Here is a 25,084-nt window from a genome sequence, read left to right as displayed (position 1 = left end):
TATGACATTATGTTGACACTTTTTATGTAAATTTCTTCACTACTGGTTTGGGAAAAGTAATCATCTATGCAAAATGTACAGTTGTACAGTATCACACTCAAGAAGACAGAAGCAGACACAGCCTCTTATTTTATTCCTTTTATTTTCCTACTCATACGCTCACTGCTTATTTTTTTTTTAAATAATTTCTCTCTTTACAATAACTGAAATTATATTTAGTCCAAGTAATTTGATTTACAGGTGATATTCCAAACCTAAAAATAAAATATAGTTTTAACCAAATATTGTTGTAATTTATACATTTATTTTTCCAAAATATGAATACGTTATACAATTTCTTCTTTCTACAATATTTCATCTTCCCACGTCATACAATAAATGGCAAATCATGCACTACACATGTAGTGATGGTGCCTGGAATTTTCTTTGGACACTGGAAGTGAGCGTGGGAGTTAAATCCACAAAACAAAAAAACAAAACAAAAATCAGATTTACAGCAAAGGATTTATCATTGACATTTCAACAATGTCGCTGTGGTGTGGTCAGTGCTTTTCCTATCAGGTTTGTTTAGAGGCAAAGTTTGAAACACAGGCACAGTGTTTTAGACTAGCAATGACCTTTTTTTGTCAGCTTGAAAATCAGATGAACAGGGGTTAATATTAGCATATATTTGGTTAAAAAAATAAGCAAATGTTAAAGTGCAATCATCTCTGCAAAAAAAAAAAAAGGGAATGTTGCATGTCTGACTTTATAGTGCTCCAACCATCATTCGTGCTCAATCGACATCTCATTTTCTGTTTCTAAAGCGTGGGCTCCCTCTAGTGGCATGCGAGAGAATTGATGCCTTAATCCAGTTCATATTTATATTTGCGCAATGTTAATATTTAAACTGTGCATAATGCTTTGGTGGCTTACTATAATATCAAACACACGTACGTCTGAAAAATAAAACCTGTCTCGTTTTTGAAGACCACTTAGGCCTCTTATATTACGGATATAATTTTTTTAATTATTTTTATTTAAGTGAAGCTTAATGTAAACAGTTTGAGAACCACTGCTGTTACGAATCACGTGACGGAAAATCTCCAATCACACTCAAAGTGAGAAAACGTTCTATCAGTAGCCTGAATAGGTTTTGAAGTATACAATGAAAATCGGTGTTTCCATGCAGTACCTGACTCCAAAACGGGAAGACGACTCTAGAAGCTGTATATCTATAAGAAAGACTCTCGAGCGGTCACGATAATATACAGAATATCTCGACCAAAAGACCTCTTTCAGCAAATTATGATGATATGCACATCTCTCGTAGTCACCGTGAATTCACTATCGCCTCAAAACAAACACAAATCGTAGAACAGATGACAAGTGTTGCCTTTGTGTCACATATTGAATAAATATCTGTGCGATTCCAAATAAGAGAAAAAAACAAACTGTACACGCTACATGCTAGAAAGGAATACGGGCAGCCTCAGCATTTTCCTCACCTGAAGAAGATGAGAAAATAAATGATTTGTTGTTGTTCCCCACTGACTAAAAAAATACCTACAATCTAGAATGAGCGTAGAAAAAACTTTACAAGTCATTTACATCCAAGGCCATATTCCGAGGAGTGGCAGGTGAAGAGTTGTGAGTGACAAAGAAGTGAGCATGAGAACGTTTTGTGCAGAAAGCAAAGCTGGACAGTTTGGTTTTTTTTCCCACCCGGTTCTTAGATCCATTGGTCAGTTGTCCTCCAAAAGTCCAGATGAGTGCAGCATCCGTGTGCAATGTGGGTGGGTGGGGGGTTAGCGGAGATTATGCTTGAAGGTGTGTCACCCCGACAAGTCCGCAGAGTCCACACGGTGACGCCATCCTTGAGACACGACCGCGAAAACTTGTTAGTCTTTTCCATTCAATGTGGCAGTTATGATTGCCTGGTAGGTTGGTCAGTCCACACCTGAGCGTGCTTTAAATCCCCGCATGCTTATCATTTTACATTTTGATCCCTTCCGTGAAAAATAATAAACAAAAACGGAATCAAAACAACATTTAGTGCAAAGTGCAACTGTTAGAATAAAAACCATTTGTCATAAATAAATGCTCAAATGGTTTTTCACACTCTTCACATATTACCAGTAAAACTTCTTTTCAGTCTTGACAGTTTCATTGACGATAATTAACACACACGAAAAAAAAAAAAAAAAAACTTTCACTCAACAAGAGGACACTGGTATCAGGTGGAGGATTTTTTTAAATTTTTTTTTATTCACATTACTGATTCCCAACCATTGTGGTAAATTATCAATTTTCACTGAATTGGTCCAAAAATTATTTACTAAAAATAATGACAGAACATTAAAATGCTCTTCTACTAGGTGGCAGAAGATTCAGAAATTATCATTGTTGATGTTTTTTTTTTTTTTTTTTTTTTGGTGATGTGCTAGAAGATTTTTATGCTTTGGCTCAATAAAGATTGCTCCATATTATCTCTCTTATACGAATAATTAATTCCTTCTCATTCTCCAGCCCACCTGAAGACCAGGACCTTGTTTCATTGTTTTAAAAAAAAAAAAAAAAAAAATCATAACTCATTGAGGTCCTTCATTTAAAAAAAAAACGAACAAAAAAAACAAAAACAAAACAAACAAAAAAAGTCAAATCACACACACACGCGCAAAAAAAAAAAAACAGAAAAAAAAAACAAAACAGAAACCCTTCCGGCATAGAAATGTCCCTCAAATGGGTTGACAAAAAACAAAAACAACAAAAAAAAAAGCTGACCAGTGCTTCATACCACGAGTCAGCAGCTTGGTTCAAGAGACGACGACAGTTCAAACTTCCAGTTGCAGATATATTTGATCACCTCCAATTTTAAGGCCTTCAAGGTATATAATTGCCTAGTCCTTCATTTGAAGTCCAAACCTGAAGGATGATGGGGCGGCGGGGTGATTAATTTTCACGTGGTCATTCATCCGGGCTCGGGTTCCTCTGACCAAAACACATGGAAGTCACCAGAACCTGAAGAGCGCCTGACGCACACGCACGCACACTCACAAATATAATCATATTCTATTATTGTGTCTGATTACTTGTTGATATTCAAGATGATGAGGTCACTGTGTGGCTTTTTTTTTTCTCTCCCCTATCCAGACGGTGCCTATTTGACCTCAAGGATGGAGGGGTTCGACTCCATGATGGCCACGATGATTTTGTCAATGTAGTCCTGAAGTCTGTAGTTGATCTCCTCCTGTTTGTGGACGGCCTCCATCAACTGCGAAGCAGACAAAAGAAGGTCAGGATGGAATATTACATAAATTATTAAACAAATAAATAAATAAATTGCTAAAAGTGAAAATAAATTCGGGTGTAAAAAATATAATTCAAAAATTGCAGCATGAAATAAATAAATGTGAGAACAGAACAGAATTTTTATTTATTGATTGATATTTAATTCTATGTATATATTTATTTTTAGAATCTCATCTTATGTTTACCTTATATATTTACAAAAATAATAAAATATAATTTTTTAAAATATTTTTTATATCCGTTTTTTTATTTTCACTTTTAGTCATTCATTTATTTATTTAGTCATTTATTTAATTTTAATTTTGGCAGTTTTGGTCCTCCGTAATTTTCTACACTTTGAATTGGCTAATAGTGCTTAAAAATAAATGATGACGTAGGGGCAGACCATTAGTATTGATTTGTGAAAAAAAATATGAAACCGACTTTACGTGGATACCTAACAGCGATGATATATTATTTTATTATTATTTTAAAAATATATATATTTTTAATTTTTAATGGAAAATTTCTTAGGTATTGGTTAAAAAAAATATATGTTTTTTTTTTTTTTTAATTGCTAAATAAATTTATATTTCTTTCATTTATTTTATCTATATTTTTTTCAAACCAGTGGTACATAGTGTTTCAATGTGAGATATTTACTGTGAATAGATTTCCTTTTTTTTTTTTTTTTTTTTAACCATTGTGCTCGAAACAAATTTTGCATCAATCACCTCCGAGCGCGACACAGAGTTGATCTCTGCTGCGAGGGAGTCGGAAAAGGAAGCAGACATCAGGCTCTTTGCTCCCTGGATGCTCAGGTTGATGATCTGCCCGTTCAGCTCATCGTTCTGCTCCTTGAGGCTGCGGTTGTCCTGCAGAGGAAGTGGACCCAACTGACTGTCAATCACGTCTATCATTAGCCGATGCTAACGTACGCTCGAGTCATAATTTCGCTCAAAGGAAGCAAGAAGTGAGAATCTTGTCACCTGTTTGAGTCGTTTGATCTCTTGCTCCAGTTCTGCTTCTCGGGTGCGGGTCTGATACTCCTGCAGTCCGGCGCTGGGCGAGCGGCCCCGCTTGGCTTCCGCTTCCAGTTTGTACAGCTGCAGGTGCTCCAGCTGTTTACGCAGGTCCTCAATCAGCTGCAGCAGACAGAGAGGAATCAATTATTCATAACATTTATTTTGTTGTTGTTGCTTTTTTTGCATTGTGATGTAGTAATACTCCACCTCCTGCATGCTCTCTTTCTCCTTTTGGTTCTGATGCCGTTCATGGCTCAGCTTGTCGGCCATCTTCTGCCGGGTCTCCATCTCATCCTGCCACTTGTCGCTCATTGCGTCTACCTCGTCTTCGAGCTTCAGCTTCTCCTAAAAAAAAAAAAAAAAAAAAAAAAAAAAAAAAAAAAAAAGATTAATTGGGATGCTTTCTATCGACTGCAGTAGGAATTTGTAGGAGCCATTACACTGACCTCCTCTAACCTCTCGATGTTTGCTCGTAGACAAGGAACACAGGACCTCAGCTCGCTGTACTCCTCATCCAGTTGCTGCAATCTGTGGAGAAAACACACACAATTTTTATATTGATACACCAAAACACCCATAGCACCCTCACGTCAGCTCAGTGTCACATAGTGGTAGTATAAAGCTAACTGACAGTTTCACTTATTGACTGTAACCTAGACATTGTGTAGCCACTCAATTAGTGGATTCGTTTATTATTAGGTTTGGGCTGGGAATGTTCAATTCCACATTTTTTCAGATCAATACCAACCCTTGAGTATTCACCAATACTAACACCAAGAACCAACACAACTAGTAGTTTTGCTACATAACATTTCCCCTCCAAAAAAAAAAAAAAACAAAAAAAAAAAAAAATCAACAAAAGACCTATCAATCTCCCAATATATTTTCCTTAAAACGAGAGAAGAAAATATTAATCATGATTATTTTGGTAATAATTGAAATCACGATTAGGACGATCATTTATTTTTTTGGTACAAAACAAGAAAATGTTTAAACCTAAAAATTAAAAATAAATTCAAATAAAAATTTAAACAACTCAAATTTAGTATTAATAATTCATTTTTTTGACGATTATTATATCCGATTATGTCATCGTGAAATGTATTAATTGAAATTGAATTTTGGTTAATCGCACAGCCCTACTTAAAACTGCATTCATTTAATGGCAATTTTCTATTCTTGTAATTTGTAATTGATCGTTCCTGATTGTAAAATTGCCACAAGAGGGAACCTCAAAAAGGTTGAATATAGGTACTTGCCTATCCCTAGTCTGGACAATGTTGATATCAACCCCCCCCCCCCCCCCCCCCCCAAACAAAAATCTGACTTTTTTTCTTCTTCTTTATAGAAAATGCAAGTGACAATATTTTTTAGGTTTTGCTTCCCGATCCCCTCCTGATAAAAATCATCAATATTTTTCTTCATTGAATACCAACTTGCAGCAACTTCCATAGAAATAATAAAAATATTTTTTCCTTAAAAATTATTACAAAAAAGGGCTACTTCAAGCGCATTTGATTTGTAATTTATTTAATCATTTTTTTTTGTCATTATGTTATTTTCAGATAGATATTGGTATGATTAAGTCAGATAATTCTCCACTACACTCTAAAATCAGTTTGATCAAAAGTAACCAAATTATGGATAAAAAAAAATGGACCGATCCATTTTATGGGTCAATTTGACCCAACTTTCTGGGTTGTTTCACACAAAACAACCCAATTTTTGGACCCAAGTAAAGGTTCTGACCAATATTCATGAGTTGTTTTACACTAAAGGACCAATTTCCTGATTGAACATTGGGTCAAATAGACCCAATTAGAGGATTGGTCCATTTTTTACCCATAGTTGGGTTATTTTTGACGCAACTGTTCTTAAGAGTGTAAAATCCCAGGTATTAACACATTCACTGCCAGCCCAGCAAAAATGCATTATTTGACGTCTTTTTCCGTCAATGGCAGTCAATGACTTAAGATGAGATGTAACCAAAATTGATGGATTTTTAAGGAACATTTGCCTTAAAAAAAAAAAAAAGAAAAAAAAAAAAAGGAGGCTGCAATATAATCACAAAATATATTGGCACATTGTGTTTAACACATTCACTGCCAGCCCAGCAAAAATACATTATTTGACGTCTTTTTCCGTCAATGGCAGTCAATGAGTTAAAAGCCACTGATCTGAACCCGAACGTACCTTGACTGCAGATTTTCCATCTCCAGCCCTCTCTCCCTCTCCAGCTTGCTCAGAGCCTCCTTGTGGCGGCGGGTCTCGTGCTGCAGCTGCTCGTCGGCGAGCAGCTCCTGCTCCTTCAGCTGCTCCTCGAAGGCGTTGGCGCGGTGCACCAGCTGCAGGTTCTCCTGCCGCAGGCGCGCGTGCTGCTCCCCCGAAGTTTCCGACTCCTTCTCCAGCTCCGCCACGCGACGCTCGAGTAGCAGCATCTTCCGGGAGTTAAAAGCAAACAATTAGCGGGGCTGCTTTCAACTACGCATGCGGCTTTTGTGTGCCCGCTCACCTTGTCGGTGATGTCATTGTCGGCGAGCTCCAGGATGTCACGGGTCAGGTCGCTCACCGTGTCCAGCGTTATTGAGCTGTTCTGCAGAAGATGTCTACACGCGTAGGGGCAAGACATAGCTTAACATCACGCTTATGCCAGACTAATTACATAATGCATTCAAAAACAAAATGAAATACAGTGTTCCCTCATTTATCGCGGCCTCGCTGTTTTGTGGATTTTTTACACGTTTGCTTATATTATTCTTTGTCTTTGCACGGCCGTATTGCTCGAACCCTACGTCCGACTGGGGACATACGGGCATCCGCGGACTTTCCAATGATGTCTGTCCCGTCGCTCCACGACATTGCACTCCGGAGATAGAAGATATATACTGCAGTGCTGTATAATAAGTTAAAAAAAAAAAAAAAAACTAGAATGGAAAAAAAATGACCGTAAATTGGAAAAAAAAATAAAAATAAAAAAATAAAACATAAATGATTGAAAAATCATTCATAATAAACAAAAAAATCTTACCAAAAAAAAAAAAAAAAACATATACATAAAAAAAATATATATATACCGTGCTGTATAAGTAAATAAAAAACAACAACATACTTTTAATGGAAACAATGAAAAAAAACATAATAAAAGAAAAAGCATTTATAATAAAGTAAAAATCATACCAAAATGAAAAAACATATCTAATAAATGAAAAAATATATATAATTGACTTTTTTTTTTTTTTAATTAACACGGATTTCCATTATCGCGTGTAGTTTTTGTAACGTAACAACTGCGATAAACGAGGGAACACTGTAATCTGCTCAACTCAACTCAACTTTATTTATAAAGCGCTTTAAGAACAGGCGTTGCTGTATACAAAGTGCTGTACATAAACATCAGTTTTGCAGTAAACAAGAACAAAGCAAACATTTTGAAGTGCGAATACAGGTTTTTTTTCTGCTTCTGCTTACCTTGCCACCTTCTTGCTAGACAGCCTTTTGCCAGCACTGGGAGAAAAAAAAAAACACAGGAAAGTGGTCAGGAAGAGAAGAATATGGAGGAAGGAGACATTTTGCTAAGCCTGTTATCAGTGCCATCCCTGCTCTGCTAGTGGGGGATCCCCCACTGTGGAGCAAAAGGGGCTTGTTAAATTCTACTACTATTAGTGTCCAAATCATGGCAGCAAAATATGACAACACAGCAAACTGGGACAAACACTCGTGCATAGTCGCAGAGTGAATCTAGAAAGTGCTGATCTAGGCTTAGTTTTTCCCATCAAATGAGAGGGCACGAGTGTGAAAAATACTATTCTAAGCAGGTTTTATGCAGATTTTCTGCTATAAATGTGCTCCCATACAACTAAAGGGCAGGTCAAATGGGATTTCAGGGTTACCGTAACTCTGCTACTGGCCAGTAATCCTGGATCAGCAAGTCTTTCCTAATCAACAGCTCTTTTGAAAAGCGTCATTCAAAGAGTGGCCATGGAACTCAAAAGGTGAAGTGAGGGGGAACAAAAGGCAGCGAAAAAGGAATGACTCACCTGTGATAACTGGTATTAAGAGTTACAGTAACTATGGCAAGGTAATAAAAAGGTGGAATACATAAACTATTACGGAAATTAACTGTTCCTTCCTATGCAAGCTAACATGGAGGTGATTTGCTATCGAGGAAAGATGGGTTTAAAATAAAATACACTACTCACAGAAAGTTAAGGCTATCTGGTGAAATTTCAGGATGAATCTAAATGCACTATAAACTTAAAAGACGCACGCAACACAAAAATGTTCTCTGTGTCCCCACCTTACAAAATTATTATATTATTATTTGTGGAATAAGAATGAAGCGGCAAAATCCACCTGTCTTCATTTTGACACTTGCTGTCAACAAAAAAAAATGACATCACAGTTGCTCATGGCTCAGGTAACGACCAATCACGGCTCACCTGTTTTCTGTGTTTGGTCACGTGACATTCGCAAGCTGAGCCTTCATTGGTCATAACCTGAGCCCTGAGCAACTGTGATGTCATTTTAAGTTGACAGGAAGTGGCAAAATGGCCGCCCCTAAATGGATAATAACAGGTGGATTTAGCATACCATTTTTTTTTATTTTTTATTTTTGCATAGATCATATTGTAATAAAATTTTTAGAACGACTTCCCCTTTAACTAATTCACTCCCAGCCATTTTCACGAAAGCAAACCCCTTCGCTCCCGGCTGTTTTACTAGATTTTTAACTGATTTTGCAAGGCCCACAGGGTATTGTGTTCTATTACTAGTCTCTTCTTTTGTCAGGAAAAAAAGTATATTTCTATCTATTTCCATTTTGCAACAATTAGCATTAGAATATAGCTATGTTTCATCATTATTCACAAATTGTTTAAAACTGTGGGTGAAAGAGCTTTTTGCAACAAGGCCCTGGTTGATCTTTTATACTCTGCTGCCACCCGCTGGGCGTTTTTGTAATCACCACAATTGCTTCAAGCATTCTCTGCAGTTCAGAGGCTGCATCAAAGCCTTTGTATGCTCTAGCATAAAAAAACGAAACAAAACAAAAAAAGAACGTATAAATACGTCTTTGGAAGCATGGCAATATTTAAAATAGAATGTATTTCTAAGTTTTTGGGAGCAAATGAGTTAAACTGACCTCTAAAATTTTGAATGCACATAACTTTTCGTGAGTAGTGTAGTTCCCAAAAAATGTCATATTGATGCTGTATGTGCACAAATCTAACGCGACATGCACATTTGACGGGAACATGCGTGACATGTCATCTAACACACCACCGCAACACTGCAAACGGCGCCACAGAGCAGACAAACGTTACCTAGTCATCTCTAGGAAATTGAGGCGGGTGGAGAGGTCCTCCAGGCGACTTATTTGTTTGTGACATTGGCTACAGAAAAAGTCCAGCGCCTCCTCCTTGAGGAAGCTCTGAAAGCAGTCGGGGAGAGGAGCGGGTGCACTGGAAGAAGGAGGGAAAGGAAGAGGACGAGAACGGAAGAGGTGAGTGACAGACAAGCAGGGGGTGCGTCAAGGTGGGAAAAGAGCCATGAGGAACTGAGTAGGTATGAAGTGTGAGGGCTCCCTTGAGAAGGATGTGGGGATAGTGTCAGGAAAAATTAGCAAGAGGATTCCCAATGTTTTGTTTTTCTACAAGAGGTCGGAGTAAATCACTTATGTGGTAAAAACGAAAGAGAATTCAGAGATTTGTTTATAAAAAGATCAAAGATAATGGAAACATGCAACCTCTCCAAAGAAAATGGATTGAATACATAACGTAGTAATTCAACGGGGAAGCCTGTGCACACTCCTCACGGCCATGCTACAAGCTGATTGTTCATTCAAGGAGTGAGTCAGCTCTCCCATTATGCAACCATCTGGCGCAGGTTTGCTTGCTGAAGCACAAACGCTGCGTCAAAATGAATGCCAGTCAAAGTGTCATTTGATGGTCGTACACATTGTTGCCATTTTCATCTCACTGGCAAATTGATGCTCATGCGAGAGGAATCGAGGTGAATTTACAAGTCGTCAAACAAGCTCATAACATGAAGATAAATATGGGTGTGTGCGTGCGTGTGTGTGTAGGCCGCCACTGCTGAGCATGACGCATTCACACCGAGTGGGTGAAGTCTGTGGGATGCAGTATCATTCTCGCTAAACTGAGCAACATTTTCGGTATGAAATGTAATCTTTTAAATCTGGTAAAGTTTCAGTTCAGGGAAGGACAACAAACCTGCTTGTAATTACAGGACTTTATATGTCAGCATCTTTTGAAGTCGCTATACTACTATGACAATGTCAGAACGATGAAAATTGAACAATGTCATCTTTGCATAGAGTACAGAGGATAAATCGTAAATTATATTTAAAATTTAGTTTCCCTATGAGATTTCTCAGGTCATCTAGCGCGGGATTATTGAGTGTTTGCAAGCAAAGTGAAGCAGCATTGTGTTTAACATGCTCATTTGAGAGGTTCTCAAATTTAAAGCTGGCCTGGAAATTTCATTATTGATTTTTTAGAAATCAATATTAGTTTCTTTTTGTCTTATTTTCACCATCTTGCTTTAATTTCATGTTTTTGACTTGATAACGTATCACTTTTTTCACAGTCATGGTTTTGGTTCATCTTTTAATGTTGAGATTATACTAGGGCTGTGCAATTAATCGACATTCAATTACAATTTCACTTATTACACTCCACAATTACAAAATCAGCATCATCGTAAAAAATGATTAATACTAATATTTGAGTTGTTTAAATTTGTACATTTGCACCATTTTTAAATTTCAAAATAACTTTTTTTTTAATTTTTTTTTTATAGTTTTTACAAAGAATTTTATTTTTTTTTCCCATTTAAACATTTTCTTGTTTTGTCATAAAAAATAAATGATCGTCCTACTGCACAGTGCACTCAAGTTTTTGCCAACATAAATAAAAAAATATATATTATTATTATAAATATAAATTATTATAAATTATTTTTGGTCCAAAAGGAACTTATATAGTGTTTCTATTTTTTTTAAATTGGTCTTAATATTTTGAAATGCTTAAATATTTTCTCATTGTTATGTACAAAAAAATAATAATCGCTTGAATAATCGTGATATCAATTATTGCCAAAATAATCGTGATTATTATTTTTTCCCCCATAATCGAGCAGCTCTAGATTATACCTTGATTATCATCTATTCTTTTAATCTACTGGTTAATCATTTTTTCCATTCCCTTTGCAAAGCACTGTATGGAACAATGGTGCTATTCAAATAAACTTGCCTTGCCTAAAAAAACTCAACTCAACTCAAAGTTTATTTATATATGGCATAATGCTTTACACAGTTCTTGTATATTAGACAACACAAATGTTGCACCGAATGCTGCCACTTGTGAGTACCGGTATGTATTATTTTAAACCGTGTAATCCTTTCATAAAGCAACTCACAAGAGTGACTATCACTGCTGCTTGCTTATTTATGTGCAAGTTGGTTGTAAATTAAAAAATAAGGATTACAGAAAACCATGACTTATTCAGATTAGACCGACCAGAACTTCAAACAGAATAAGTACAGTAGCATGCTAGTAAAAAAGTAGTGGAGAGGAAACATTGGGGGGGAAACCCAACAGTTCCCTCATTGGCTAGATATGTGTGGAAATGAATTCAGAGTGTGACAAGAGGAATGAACTATTTATCTTGCCCTTCACCAGAAAAGGAGAGACGGTGATGGAAAGGACGCCTGCAGATACCTTATCATGTTTTGACCTCAGAGTCTCTAAGTCAGGACTGGGAAAACTTTAGTGCTCACATTTCATGGATAAAAAGTTAAATATCTTATTTTCAGAATTAAATAACCCATGTTTGTTTTTGTATTTATTCTAATAGGTATATAATCAAGGTTTATTTAACAGTCTGCAACACATTATAGTAACTTCCACTTTATCCAAACACCACAATGCAGACCATAATTCAAAATGATGTCGTTAATAAATAGAAAGTGTACCTGGGAGAGAGCAGAGCGGCGACATCGATTTGCTGAGGGGTCTGTGCCAGAGGGCCGTCAATCACGGCATCAGCGCCCTCCTCTGCGCTCTCGAGCAGCTCTGAGGTGTTGCTCTCCCCGAAATCTTCAAAATGCTCCTCCTCGCCACCGATGACCGCCACCAGGGAGGGATTGTGCAACTCTGAGTTGAGAGAGAATCTTTGGGAGGGGGGCACAAAACAACAAAGACAGTTAAATGTTGTACACACGTCATCAATACAGTACTTTTTTTAAACATAAATGTATAGGAAAATCATATGGCAGACAAGACCCAATCTGGACATTCAGAAGAAAGAGAAGCAATTTTAAAGTGCAATTAATCTGGACAAATTGAGCGTGGGCTAATCTGCTAATTCACATTAATCCTAAAGGCAGCTTTGCTTGAAACAAAACGCCTTGCCCTCCATCATGAAAAAACAGGATGGATGTAAAATATAGAAGGAATCTTTGTGCAGGTTTGATGTAGTTGAAGAAGCCCTTATGTGACTATACACTCTAAAAACAGTTGGATCAAAAGTAACCCAATTATGGATCAAAAATGGACCGATCCACTTTTTTTTTTTCACAATTTGAACCAACTTTCTTTCAATTTCTTGACTCCAAATTGTGTCAAATAGACCCAAGTAGAGGATTGGTCCGTTTTTTTTTTTATCCATAGTTGGGTTATTATTAGGGATGTAACGATATCCAAACATCACAATACAATATTATCATGATATGAAGGTCACGATACGATACTTATCACAATATTGTGGGGGTGTTGGCGATATTTAAAAAAAAATCACAATATTGTGAAAAAAAGCTCATACTTTAAAAAAAAAGCACAATATTGTGCTTTTGTGCATAACAACAATGCATATAAATCACCTACAATCTCTAATAACAATATTGAGGCACTTATTTGCTAATGCAAGCACACATTGATCGCTTCACAAGCAAATTAGGTGACCCTTCATCTGACAATTAGCATAGATTTTAAACATAGAAGGCCAAAACATCCCTAATGAAAATTAAACTGCACTAATAAAATAGCCACTAGAGGGTGCTAGAACTGCACAAATGGAAATCAACCTGACTTTTTTTTAACGAATGTGTTCCTTTTAAATATTGTGAACATGACGACGACGATATTGTGGCAGTTTTAATATCACGAGATCACGATATTGCCCTTATCGTGACGTCCCTAGTTATTATTGACCCAACTGTTCTTAGTGTAGGTTTCTTAACTGTCCAGCGTGTACAAATCCCAACATAAAACCAGTGCAAAGAAAATAAAGTTGGAAAGCAGGCTTTTCCTGTTTTCCGACAGGATACGTGGAGAGCCTCAGCACACTCAGGATGAGGATGTCCAAATCAGCAGAAAAGCTTGCTCTCTCAGCACACAACTACAAGGTCCCATTTGGCTTGGTCACAAGACAAGTGTTGTTTTCATGTTAACACCGACAAAAAACACACTTCTCTAAACATTAGGCAGAATTGGTTAAATAGTAACACCACTGATTCACAATCCACTTACCCTTTACCCAGGTTCTTCGTGCATGGCCCCAAATTGAGCTCCCTCACGCAGAGGGTCGGCGAGGAAAGGGAACGCATCGCTAAACGCCCTCCAATTCTCTGGCGCGAAAGCCTCGGAGCCACTGGGGTTAAAACCCCAGCCAACCAGAGTGGAATCCTGAAGTCTTACGGTTTAACTTAAAACAAAACCAAGACTCCAGAAAGCCAAAACTGCCGGGTCTGAAAGGCTGTCAGGTATGGCTGAACAGCAGACTGAATCACTATGAGTGGGTTAATCAGATTTGAGGCTAAGCAACAGACATCAGACAGTCCAGCTGACCGTCCGAGGGCCAAATGTGTGTGAGGACATGGCACTTGGACAGAGAGAGGTTTGGGGGAGGCTAATCCCGGTACAGTCTTAATCCTTCACCCAGTCCATAGTAGCATAAACTGTGCTTGTTTTCAGTTGACGGCTACAACTTGAGCTAGCCATGCTAACCTTAATCAATTTAATGACCCTGCGCTGAGGCAAATTAGCAAATACCTCATTGATTAAGGCTTTGCACATCAACTAGATGAGGACAGCGCCGGAAATGAATCAACCAAGAATTGATTTTCATTCTAGCAATGAAGTTCCGTTTGGCAATTGAGGAAAGGGGGATAAGGAGGTGACATCAGGACATTGGAACGGTGTTCCCGTCAGCTAGACAGTTGTGAATGGGCAATGGAGAAAATCGGCTTATTCCGAGAGAAAGAAAGAAAAAAAAAATATGGGAAAACAACAAAAGAGCTTAGCTCAACACTTCCTGGCATTCAAGGCTGGAAGGGGAAGGCCAAACACAGACATCAGTCATCAAGGAGACCGGGCAGATCACAAAGTCAGCACTTGTCATTTGCCCGAAACACTATCAGAAAATGAAGACAACACATTTTGTAATAACATATCCAAAACTCAGTGGGGAAAAACAGGACAAGTTGATTAAAATGCACCTGTCGCTCCAACTCTTCCAAGCCAAACTGATACCAATGAAAACAACTTTTCTGTGGTCAATAATGTAATCTTTTCCACCTTATCTCAGCCTTTTCCCACAAAAAAAGAATGACAACAGTGGATTTTTTTTTTTTTTTTTTACAAAAGTGGAAGTATCTCTGTGGTCAAGGTCTTCCATCTCAAGCTATCTCAGAAAAGTGGTTAAGTTTTGACTCTCCAGAGACATCAACAATCAACAACATGCCAGCTGTGCATTGTTGTGCGTTTCATTTTGCTGGAAATTACAGATGCACCTACAGTGACTGCACAGGAATAGTAAGCTATCCTTCCCATTAATCTGTCCGTCTGCTGACCCAAATAGAACCCGAACAGTCACTTATCCCGCACTGGCACGAACATCACATGATCAGTGTGAAGGGTCGGTGCCCTGGCTACTCGAAGCTTAACCTTTGGCTTCGTGATTCCCAACCAATGAGAGATCATCAAGTGTGCTGCGGGAAATGATCCAATTTCACTTAAATGGTCCAAAAATGTGTAGTTGCTACTACAAATAATGTATATTTGTTCATCTATCTACAGTGGTACTTACAAAATTAATTGGTTCTGGAAGAAAGTTCTTAACGAGAAAATGTTGTAATATAGACGCCATTTCCATGTAAATGCCCTAATCCGTTCCAAGCCTCCCAAGATTCAGACATAAATGTTTAATAAAGCATAAATATACACCAAAACATGGAACAATTAGTTACATATATTATATTAGATTTTATTAATTCTATTATTGCACAATAAATGAGAGTTGTGCATCATGTAAAAAACAAAGAATAAAAATGATGGTCATTTACCTTTTTAACTGCTCTCCTCATCGTTTTTTTGCCCTCTTTGGTTAATGTTCTCTCTCTTTTTTTAACAATCCAAGGCAAACATCATCATAGTGAACGATCGCCCGACTGGTGAACACTTTTCTGGGTGATTCTTTTCACAAAATCCGAAACTTCCGGGAAACTTCAGGTACGGTGAGGCATCTTTTTCCAAAAAAAAAGGCCCGTCTCGTCGCAACTAAAAACTTACTGTGCCTCCATCAATCCCCAATGGTTTGAATTTTTGCACAAATTTGTCGGCCGTTCGTTAATATATTTACGTAAAACTATCTGAACACCTCATGGCCCGAGGGGCGAATGACTAGGACGCTACATAGAGACACATATGATAGCGGTCCCTCTTAGCCAATGGGATGCCAGGAAGATGCCAGTAATAGCCAATGGCAGAGCAGCTGTAAGTATGTTGCGTTCAGTAAACTCGAGGAGTTGCGAGTAGCAGCCCATACTGTATTTTTACCTTTCGTATCCTGAAATGTCTTTCATAACAAGAGGCAATATTTTCCTGTTGAGTTTTGTAACAAGAAAATTTCGTATGAAGGGACGTTCGTAAGTAGAGGTACCACTGTATATATACCAGTGAAAGGTAGAACAATGAAATGCTCTTACACTATATAGCAGAAGGTACAAATAAACTGTGTACCCATCCGTGTGCTTTAACAGAACATTTGTCGCAGTTTTCAGAGCAGGACACGCTTGTTTAATCACAGCAGATGGTAAGACATCAGTACGTTTCATGTGACTTTAAACCAACCTATTTATGGCCTCTTCGGGGTCGTGAAGTGCCGCTTCGATGCCGCTGTCCGTGTCCACATCCTCGTGCATCTCGGGGGGCACCAACGCACCGGTGTCCTCGTCCGTGAAGGTCTCGCATTCGCTGTACGTGCTCTCTGAACCCAGGTACGCGCTGTCTGTCACCTCATTTTGCTGCAGCCACACAAAAAGTCATCCTCATTAAAAAAAAAAAAAAAAAAAACGCATTGTGCACACAAATTATATCTGAACATTTGATTTGCTTTTATAAAATTGAGAATGCTATGTCAGGAGAAATTGTGTGCAAGGGATGAGAGGCTGAATGAAAAATAATATTGTGGAATATTGAATGATGTGGAATGGTATTGAATGACATGGAATGATATTACATGACCTGGAATGAGCTGAACAGTTTAAAGTTGGAATGGTTTAAATTGGTCAATAAATGTAGAAAATTAGAGGAGAAAAGTGAAATATTTAAATGTTGTCTCTTATTTTGAAATTTTTAAACATTCTGCGGTTCAGAATAGCTGAACAGTTTAATGTTGGAATGGTTTGAATAGGTAAAAAAAAAATGTAAAAATTAGAAGAGAAAAACAAAATGTTTTGGGTTTTATGTGTGTATTTTGGTGAAAATATTGAATTCTTATAGATGGAAATTTTTGGCATGTTTAAAATAGTTTCCAAGTTGAATTGAAAGTGCTTCAATTTAAAATAGGAAACATTTGAATTAAATCGGTTAAGTGGAATGTGACATTGGTAATGAATATTGAAATTTTTGGAAGAAAAATTTTTCATTTTATGAAAAACTTGACATTTTGGAATGACAAAAATAGTAGCCATGAATAGCCTGAATGTTTGGAGTGTGTTGAAATTGCAATTGTGCCAATAAGTGAATAAATATAAAAATAATATACATATTTATGAATTAAAACTTTAAATATGTTATTTTAATAAAAATAAGAATAATGTAGTTGAATCTTTGGGGAAAAAAGTGAAAATTAGGGAAATTACTGGGGGGGGGGGGATTTTTTGGAATGTGTACATTTTTGGAGTGTTGAATGTGCCATTGGAAATGAATGGTGAATTTTTGGTTGAAAAATTTGATATGTTGGAAAAAAAGTTAAGGTGTGAAGGTGGTGAGGAAGGAGTAGCATGTGAAAAAAGTGTGAGGAATCAAATGCAATAAAGATGAAGGTGTATAATTCGACGAATCTGACATCTGTATGCTAATTTAGTTTATGCAGAATGGCATTAAATTGTGAAGACTATTTCAACTTCAGCAGCAAACAAGACTACAGACCAAAAAGAACAGATACAAAAATGTGAGTAAAGTATTTTTTTTTATCCTCACTCGCACAACTGGGATGGATGCCAAGAAACAGCGACCAAAACAAATGACGCACCATGAACAGACTTCACTGGCAATCTGCTGCTTTTCAAATAGTTTGTAGAAGCAAAACACCTTTAAGCTTTCAACAAAACAAGCTCATTACAAAGAAGTAAGAGACTGGATTTGAAGCGTCTAGACACCAAATTGTGTCCCGGCTGTAAAGTAACAATGAATTCAAGACAGGTGAGTCACAATGGAAAGCGTACCAGGCTGAACGAGGCATCAGGAGAAGCTGGGCCAAAAGAGCTACCCAACGTATCCGAAACCATTCTCACAGACAGGAAAGCTGGCCTGCCATTAGAGCATCCTAAAACGCTTCCTTATCCTCCACACGCACGCTGAGACAGAGCTGGTTTGGAAAAATGGAAAGTACTGTACTGTACACACGTTCAGTTCCGCTGGGTGGTCAGGGGGGTGGAGACCAAAGTCCAAAAGAGTAGCGTTAGTCAGCTGTAACGTTCCGCGAACAGCGGCGAGATAAAAACATCATGACGACGATGTAATCTTGCTCAGGCTTCAACGCCGTCACCGTAATTATGACGGGCTGCATCTGCAATATCTCAAAGTGCACATCATTAACGCGTTACATAACCACTTTTGCTGTGTGCACAGATTAACAATTGGTTACTGTTCTGTTGTTCAAGTGATTGAAGTTTTAACTTCTGGGTGAGATTTTAAGTAAAAATGTAGGAAAATGTGAAGTGAAGGAAAAACTGGGTGGATAGGGTGCCTCGGCCGTACGGCGTCACCTTGCTTGTTTTGAAAGCAAATAAAGGCGGAACAGTGCGGCCATTGAGGAGGCACACTTTACGGAGTGCAAAAACAAGTCCGTGGACACAGGTGGGGTGACTACTTCAAAAAGATGCAGACAAATATTGCTCACAGCCATCGGTCAAACTGCAAGCAAGGCAATTGCCTCGGCTTCATCACATTAACATTGGATCAATGTTTGCATTTATTGAGATATTTTCCTTTCTTTTTAGTGTCCATTTGCATTTGTTGGTTTTGATACAGTAGACTTGAATCCCAATTTGGGATGCACTGTACCTTCATCTTGCTTAGAGCTTTGCTCATAAAAATAAAGACTACAAATAAAATCCATCCTTTTTTCAAAAACAGGACATTATTTCAAATCGACAGTACACAAACATAAATGAATTATGATTCAGCAACTGGTTTGGTCTGCAACGTCAGAAAAATCGGCAAAAACGATCATTGTTTTAATTTGGTTCCAAACAAAAATCTGTCTGCTACAAAAAATTTATAATTTTTACTGTTGATGAGCTGAAATTCTAAGCATTTAGACAATTTTAAATTAAAAAAAGATATTTAAACGGTTCATTGAAAAATAATTACAGATTAATTTGAGAATCAATTGGTTGTCGATTACCTCTTTACTCACGATCGTAATCATAGCCTGACTATACAGGAACATGTAGACCCACATGTTGACACATTTATATCCAATCTCATGTTTTACCACAGCATACTGTGTGCTACTTAATTAACCATTTATGCAGTTCTGGGTGGGTGGAAGATAAAACCTGCATTTCATTGCTTCGATCTCTTAGCGTGTAACAAAAATAAAATTGACTAACCTAATCTACCATGTGATTTTACATCTCATCTGCACCTGCACATCTGAAGTAGAAACCAAGCAGGGCCCTCGGTCGCTTGGAGTAGGTTAAAGTTACACTATTCTTGACACTTCATTGTTCAAAATGCACACATTGGCAAAAACGTTTACATTTTTGCAAACGCCAGCAACAATATGATGGTTAAATATACAAATACAGGGTGAGGGGGGTGGACAGGAATGTCAGATATGCTAACCACAACTGTAAAAACAGCCCATACTCGTGTCAAACTCTTTCGTGATCCGCCCAATTCAATATTTGTCAAGTATCGTGTACAGTTCAGCCTGCCAGATGCTACTCAATGTCAGCCAAACCAGGTTGTTCAGTCTGTGGAATATTCTCAGCGTGGTAATGATAGCTCTGCGAGCCTCTCGTTCGGGTGCAGCGGCAAGAGTGAGAGTGCACCGAGAGTTCAGCTTGTCAACCTCACGCTACCACCATCACGGGAAGTAGCATCAAAACATGGCTGAAATACGCCAGCTTTGTGTGCAGCGCCTCACCTCGTCATACTCTTCCGGGCACCCAACAGCTCCGTCGCCCGGACTGTAGTTTGCGCTGTACAGCTGCGGCTCGGGACCTGCAGATAAGGGAGGGAAGACGCGTTTCATGTGTGTAAACATTACGTCATTGTGCAAAGGAAGCTCTGTAAACACGAGGGTAGTAATGTGTGCATATGAATAGCTTTCATGAAGAAAAGGACAAGGAAGGTAAATAGGTGAAGTCACCTCTTACATTATCTTTAAAAATGAGTAGCACATACAGTAGATTATTCGAGTCTGAAAAAATGATCGGGAATTATGTTTTGAAACCCATAAACTCTCCAATACTACTTTACTATTAGGGATTTTATTAAATACTTGTACTTGGGTGTTACATACTGTATTTATTCACTGTTTGCTAAGAACAAAATCATCTACACATACAGTGCTCAGCGTACGAGTACATCCCCTTCAAAAAAATTTAAAGATTTTATTCAATATCTCAATAAAAATAAGAAAAAAATTGAAAAATTTTGAGAAAATGTTTCCTGTATAATATGCGCTTAACTCGCAACATGAAAGTAAGGTTCCTAATAGAATATATTAAAAAATTCTTAGTTTAATCAAATTAACTAATGCAAAAGAATTAATGCATCCCACAAAATAAATGACTACATCTAGTATTTTCTATCACCTCCATGACTTTTATGGATATAGCAACATATCTGCTGGGTCTTTTTTTTCGGGGTCTGTTTATTTGTGCAAACTGTTTTTCAACAAATTAGTTAAGAAAATTACTTTTTTGTGTGTACTAATTACCAATATTATTTGCAATCAATGGCCCACACTTATTTTGTAGAATAGTATTCCATAGAATATCTTAAGTCTGAAAGGAAACTAAACTAATTAAAGGAAAAAAAATGTAAGAAACAATAAATAACAGTATTAAATTATTAATAATTTAATTAATAAATGAATTATTTTTTAATAAATTAATTCATAAAAATGAATTATTATTAAATTAATTAATTAATAAATTTATTAATAATTTTATTTTTTTTCTTAATTAGTTTTGTTTCCTTTCAGAATCAAGATTTTCTATGGAATACTATACTACAAAATAAGCGTGGGCCATTGATTGCAAACAAAATGTGTTAATTAGTACACACAAAATAATTTAATAAATGAATTATTATTAAATTAAAAAAAGAAAAGAAAGAAAAGTAATAAAGTAATGGGAATTCCTGTGCATCTCTCTCTTGCTCTCTCTCACTTGTTTTAGATGAAGTGAACAATCAAATCAGCACATTTTCGAGGCTGCGTCCTTGGCGCAAAAGCTCATTACGTAACATTTACGCTCAAATTTCAGGGTCTATAGAGCGTCACGTGACGAGGACACGAGCAAAATGCAAGAACAATACAAATGCTAGACGCGAACCCGCATCTACACAACCCAAGACGAGGGTTGTAACCCGAGATGGACAAAATGGAGTCTCTCGTGTGAGCCTAACAAAAGCTTTGAATGCAACCTGGTGTAATAGCAACAGCCAAGTAGACGCTGTGCTTTTATATAATAGTCCGCTGACTGATACTTGTACACACTGCAGGCCATTTAAGTGCGATGAGACTGCAGACATACCATAGCTACTGCAAGGGATGAGACATTTCCATAACCTCCAGGCCACAGCCTTGCTTTTTATTAAAAATAAATACCTGCCCGTTGATAAAAGGTTCAGACACAAGCTGGGATATTAAAAAGCAGGTTTTCCTTCTGGATATTGTGCACATAAACAATTAAGAGTAAAGCTGAGGGCTTTCAAAAAGACTAATGGTTAGGGTCTACTAAATAACGACAAATGGGGAAGGAGGAACCCAAAAAGCAAAATAAGTAATCATATTAGTATTCCAATGTTCTATTTTGCGGTTGTTGTTGTCAAAATAGCGCCAATAGCGCATGACTGAGATTTCTGAAGGTGCATTTACAATCCAGCTGTGTCTCTGGCAACCAAAAAAACAAAAAAACATTGGACAGGCCCGAGAGAGAGAGAGACAGAGAGATGGGGAGTGTTCAATTATTTAGGCGAACAGGACTCTCTGCCCTCAGTCGAGCTCTGAAACCTCGCCAACGTGCCCGCGTGTTCGTGCGGCTCAAGCCTTCAAGTGCATCTCTTATTCATGTCTAAGGGTAACCAGACCTATTCAACCTAGAAAGCTCTGGAAAACAGTCTCATGGCATCAATATGGGTGAGAGGCTTGAGGAAAGCAGTGCTTTTATGCATCACAACAACAGTTTCTCTTTGATTTACTTCAGATGACCTTCACAAATTCCATTAAATTGCCCAAACGTGGAAATCCCACTTCAATTGTGTTTCACTTGCCGCCATTGCTGATAGCAGAAATTCCTCGGTGGAAGTCTTCAAAGCTGATTACTCCCAGGCCACTGGGATCCAAAAACTTGGTCAGATCTTTTACCTGAAAGGCAGAAACACAGCAGAGCATTCAGAAACCGAAATCAAATTAACTGGATAGAAGATATGCTGAGAAATAGTCGAAATTGCCACATTATCAATAAAATCTACCCAAAAAAATGTTTTTATTTATACAGGTTATGGTAAAAGATTGAATCCAGGCAACTTAACTCATTTACTCCCAATAACGTATAAATACGTTTTAATGTTCTAAGTGTCCCAAAGACGTATTTTTACGTTTTTTTGTGTGTTTTTTTTTTTTTTTTTTATACTAGAGCATACAGAAGGCTTTGATGTAGCCTCTCAACTGCAAAGAACGGTTGCAGGAATGGTAGTTATTACACAAACGGCCAGCAGGTGGCAGTAGAGCAAAGGAGATCAACCAGGGCCATGTAGAAAAGAAGCTCAATTACTTACAATTTTAAATAGATTTATGAAAACTGATGAAATTTAGCTCTTTTCTAATGCTATTTATTGCAAAACAGAAACAGATAGACATACTTTTTTTCCTGATGAAAGAAGAGACTTTAATCTTTCTTTTGATAGGTTCCATGCTTTTATAGCAGTTGAACACAATATTCTGTGGGCCTTGCAAAATCAGTCAAAATCCAGTAAAACAGCCGGGAGCGAACGGGACTGCTTCTGTGAAAATGGCTGGGAGTGAATGAGTTAATTTGAATTAATGTTTTTTTTCTTTTTTACTAAAAATATTCAAAAACTAATTCATGCATGTTTTGATTTGTAGGCTGAATTAAGGGCAAAAACCCATCATAACCCCCAGTGTCAAAAAAAGAAAAAATAAAATTATGCAATGGATGGAATTCTGATTTTACAATGATGTTACACTAGAACAGAAAAAAAAAAAGACATGCTTGGTCATGTGAAGCATTTTTTTTTTTTGCACACAAAAATATCTGCAAACCAATGGTTAAACGGGTTACGTAAGGGCACCGACATACTGTATATTCCATCAGGCGGTAACCTAGCAACAAGAGCATGCTTCCGGCGCAGCAGCACCTCGGAGAATTAAAAATAACATGAAATTGGAGCAGATCTGCGCTGGGTAAAAAATGTGCAGAAACTCCAGAGTCCATCGCCAATGCCAACTTTGTGGTGGGTTGCCTCCGAGAAGGCTTTTATTGTGGGGCTGACAGCTGCAGCAAACAATCCAAAATCGACACACAAATAACAGCCTGCCACAGGCCAACAGTGCAGAAAATGACACAAAGCTATTATTATCGTACAATCGCAAGCAAATTCAGTGAGTCTTCTGCGGTTTACACGCTCTTTAAAGACGTCTACTGTGCGTACTAGATGATCTTGTTGTGTATAATTTTGTATCAGTTACTCTTGCAAACAAGCTGATCTGCTCAGCAAAGCTGATCTCGGACTCAGGGCGGCTAAGAAGGCTCACACAGCTCGTAGAGTACAGCGGTCGTTGTGAGCTAGAGGGTGAGATCGATGAATGCTGTTTTTAATTTGGCTGCTGCTCTTCTTCTTTACAGATTTTTTTGGGGTGGATAACATACATTTGGGGCATATATGCACTGCATAAAAAATAAAAAAAAGTTAGGGTACTCGTAATTTAAGCTACCATTGTACATACGATCAAACAGCTGATCCTTTCCAGTTTACTTTGGCAAAAAATATGTGCTTTGCAGCCATATGTAGAAACACCTCCACGGGGTGATATGAGAAAGCAGAGGTGTGACTGCACTGCACTGCTAAGACTCGAAGAGCATTGCTATTCTGCAGGCAATAGAAAATATTTAGCACGGAATAGCAGGGTAAGTCTCACCAACAATAGTCGGCTAATGCTGAACAATACTGGACCTAAAAAAGCTGTGATGACTGTACTGTTTAGAGTTGGTTCATGGGGTCATTGTGTTGTTATGATGTTGATGTTAGTTGCTATGTCACTTGATAATATTAGTAGTTGCTATGGACTTCCGATGCCACTGGATAATGATGCGCTAGCCACTCTTAAGTTTGTGTAGTCGATGGGTCTGCAACCTGTGGCTCTTTAGTCCCTCTCGACTCCTTGTGGATCTCTAAAAAAATGGAGAGATTAATGGGTTTGTTTTTTTTTTTTACATATTTATGTCCATCCTTCCATCCATTTTTTGCTCCTCACAAGGGTCGCGGGGTGCTGAAGCCTATCCCATAAAATATTTAAATTAATTATTAAATAAACATTAAAATTAAAAAATTAAAAAAATGTAAGAGTCTAAAAAAATTTTTATTAAATACCTAAAAATGTTCAAAAAGTTAGAGGAAAAGCAGATAATTTGCATATAATATCAATCAAATTGCCAAAAATGAAACAGAACTGAATAAAAAAAAAAAAAAGGCACAAAAGAAAACATTCCAAATTGTAGCCATAAAATGTCCAAAAACAATAGAAGAAATCCCAAAAATTACCATAAAATGCCCACAAATTTGCCAAAAAAAGTCAGAAAATTCATAGCAGGGAAAAAAAAAAAAAAAGTCAAAAACAGCCATAAAATGTCCAAAAAAGGAAGGAGAGGCAGAAAGTTATTTATTTATTTTTTTAATTATTATTATAAAGACTCTGTTTTCCTTCATCCTTGTTTACACTTAGTTCGTAATGTAATTATGCACCGCAAGTGACAAAAGCACACAAATGTTCACCTTCATAGATTC

At 37.4% G+C, this 25,084-nt stretch overlaps 1 protein-coding gene across 1 annotated transcript in view; it reads right to left on the bottom strand.

Annotated features, from left to right (window-relative positions):
- Positions 1-284: 284 nt before the first annotated feature.
- Positions 285-25,084, bottom strand: part of rab11fip3 (RAB11 family interacting protein 3 (class II)) — a 31,154-nt gene continuing 6,354 nt past the window's right edge. Inside the window, exons 2-14 of the mRNA XM_077503205.1 lie at positions 22,331-22,424; positions 19,974-20,050; positions 16,445-16,617; positions 12,289-12,486; positions 9,617-9,754; positions 7,764-7,799; positions 6,808-6,901; positions 6,489-6,733; positions 4,742-4,823; positions 4,503-4,640; positions 4,260-4,415; positions 4,005-4,145; positions 285-3,253 (exon numbers count right to left, since the gene is read on the bottom strand). Of these exons, the coding sequence (XP_077359331.1) occupies positions 3,140-3,253; positions 4,005-4,145; positions 4,260-4,415; positions 4,503-4,640; positions 4,742-4,823; positions 6,489-6,733; positions 6,808-6,901; positions 7,764-7,799; positions 9,617-9,754; positions 12,289-12,486; positions 16,445-16,617; positions 19,974-20,050; positions 22,331-22,424 (1,686 nt within the window). The 3' untranslated portion in view covers positions 285-3,139. The remainder of the gene's footprint in view (positions 3,254-4,004; positions 4,146-4,259; positions 4,416-4,502; positions 4,641-4,741; positions 4,824-6,488; positions 6,734-6,807; positions 6,902-7,763; positions 7,800-9,616; positions 9,755-12,288; positions 12,487-16,444; positions 16,618-19,973; positions 20,051-22,330; positions 22,425-25,084) is intronic.

This window comes from Festucalex cinctus, chromosome 17 (genome assembly GCF_051991245.1).
Source record: "Festucalex cinctus isolate MCC-2025b chromosome 17, RoL_Fcin_1.0, whole genome shotgun sequence".
Classification (NCBI taxonomy): Eukaryota; Metazoa; Chordata; class Actinopteri; order Syngnathiformes; family Syngnathidae; genus Festucalex; species Festucalex cinctus.
The sequence above is the reverse complement of the archived record's forward strand: the minus strand, read 5'-3'. Positions and strand labels throughout refer to the sequence as shown.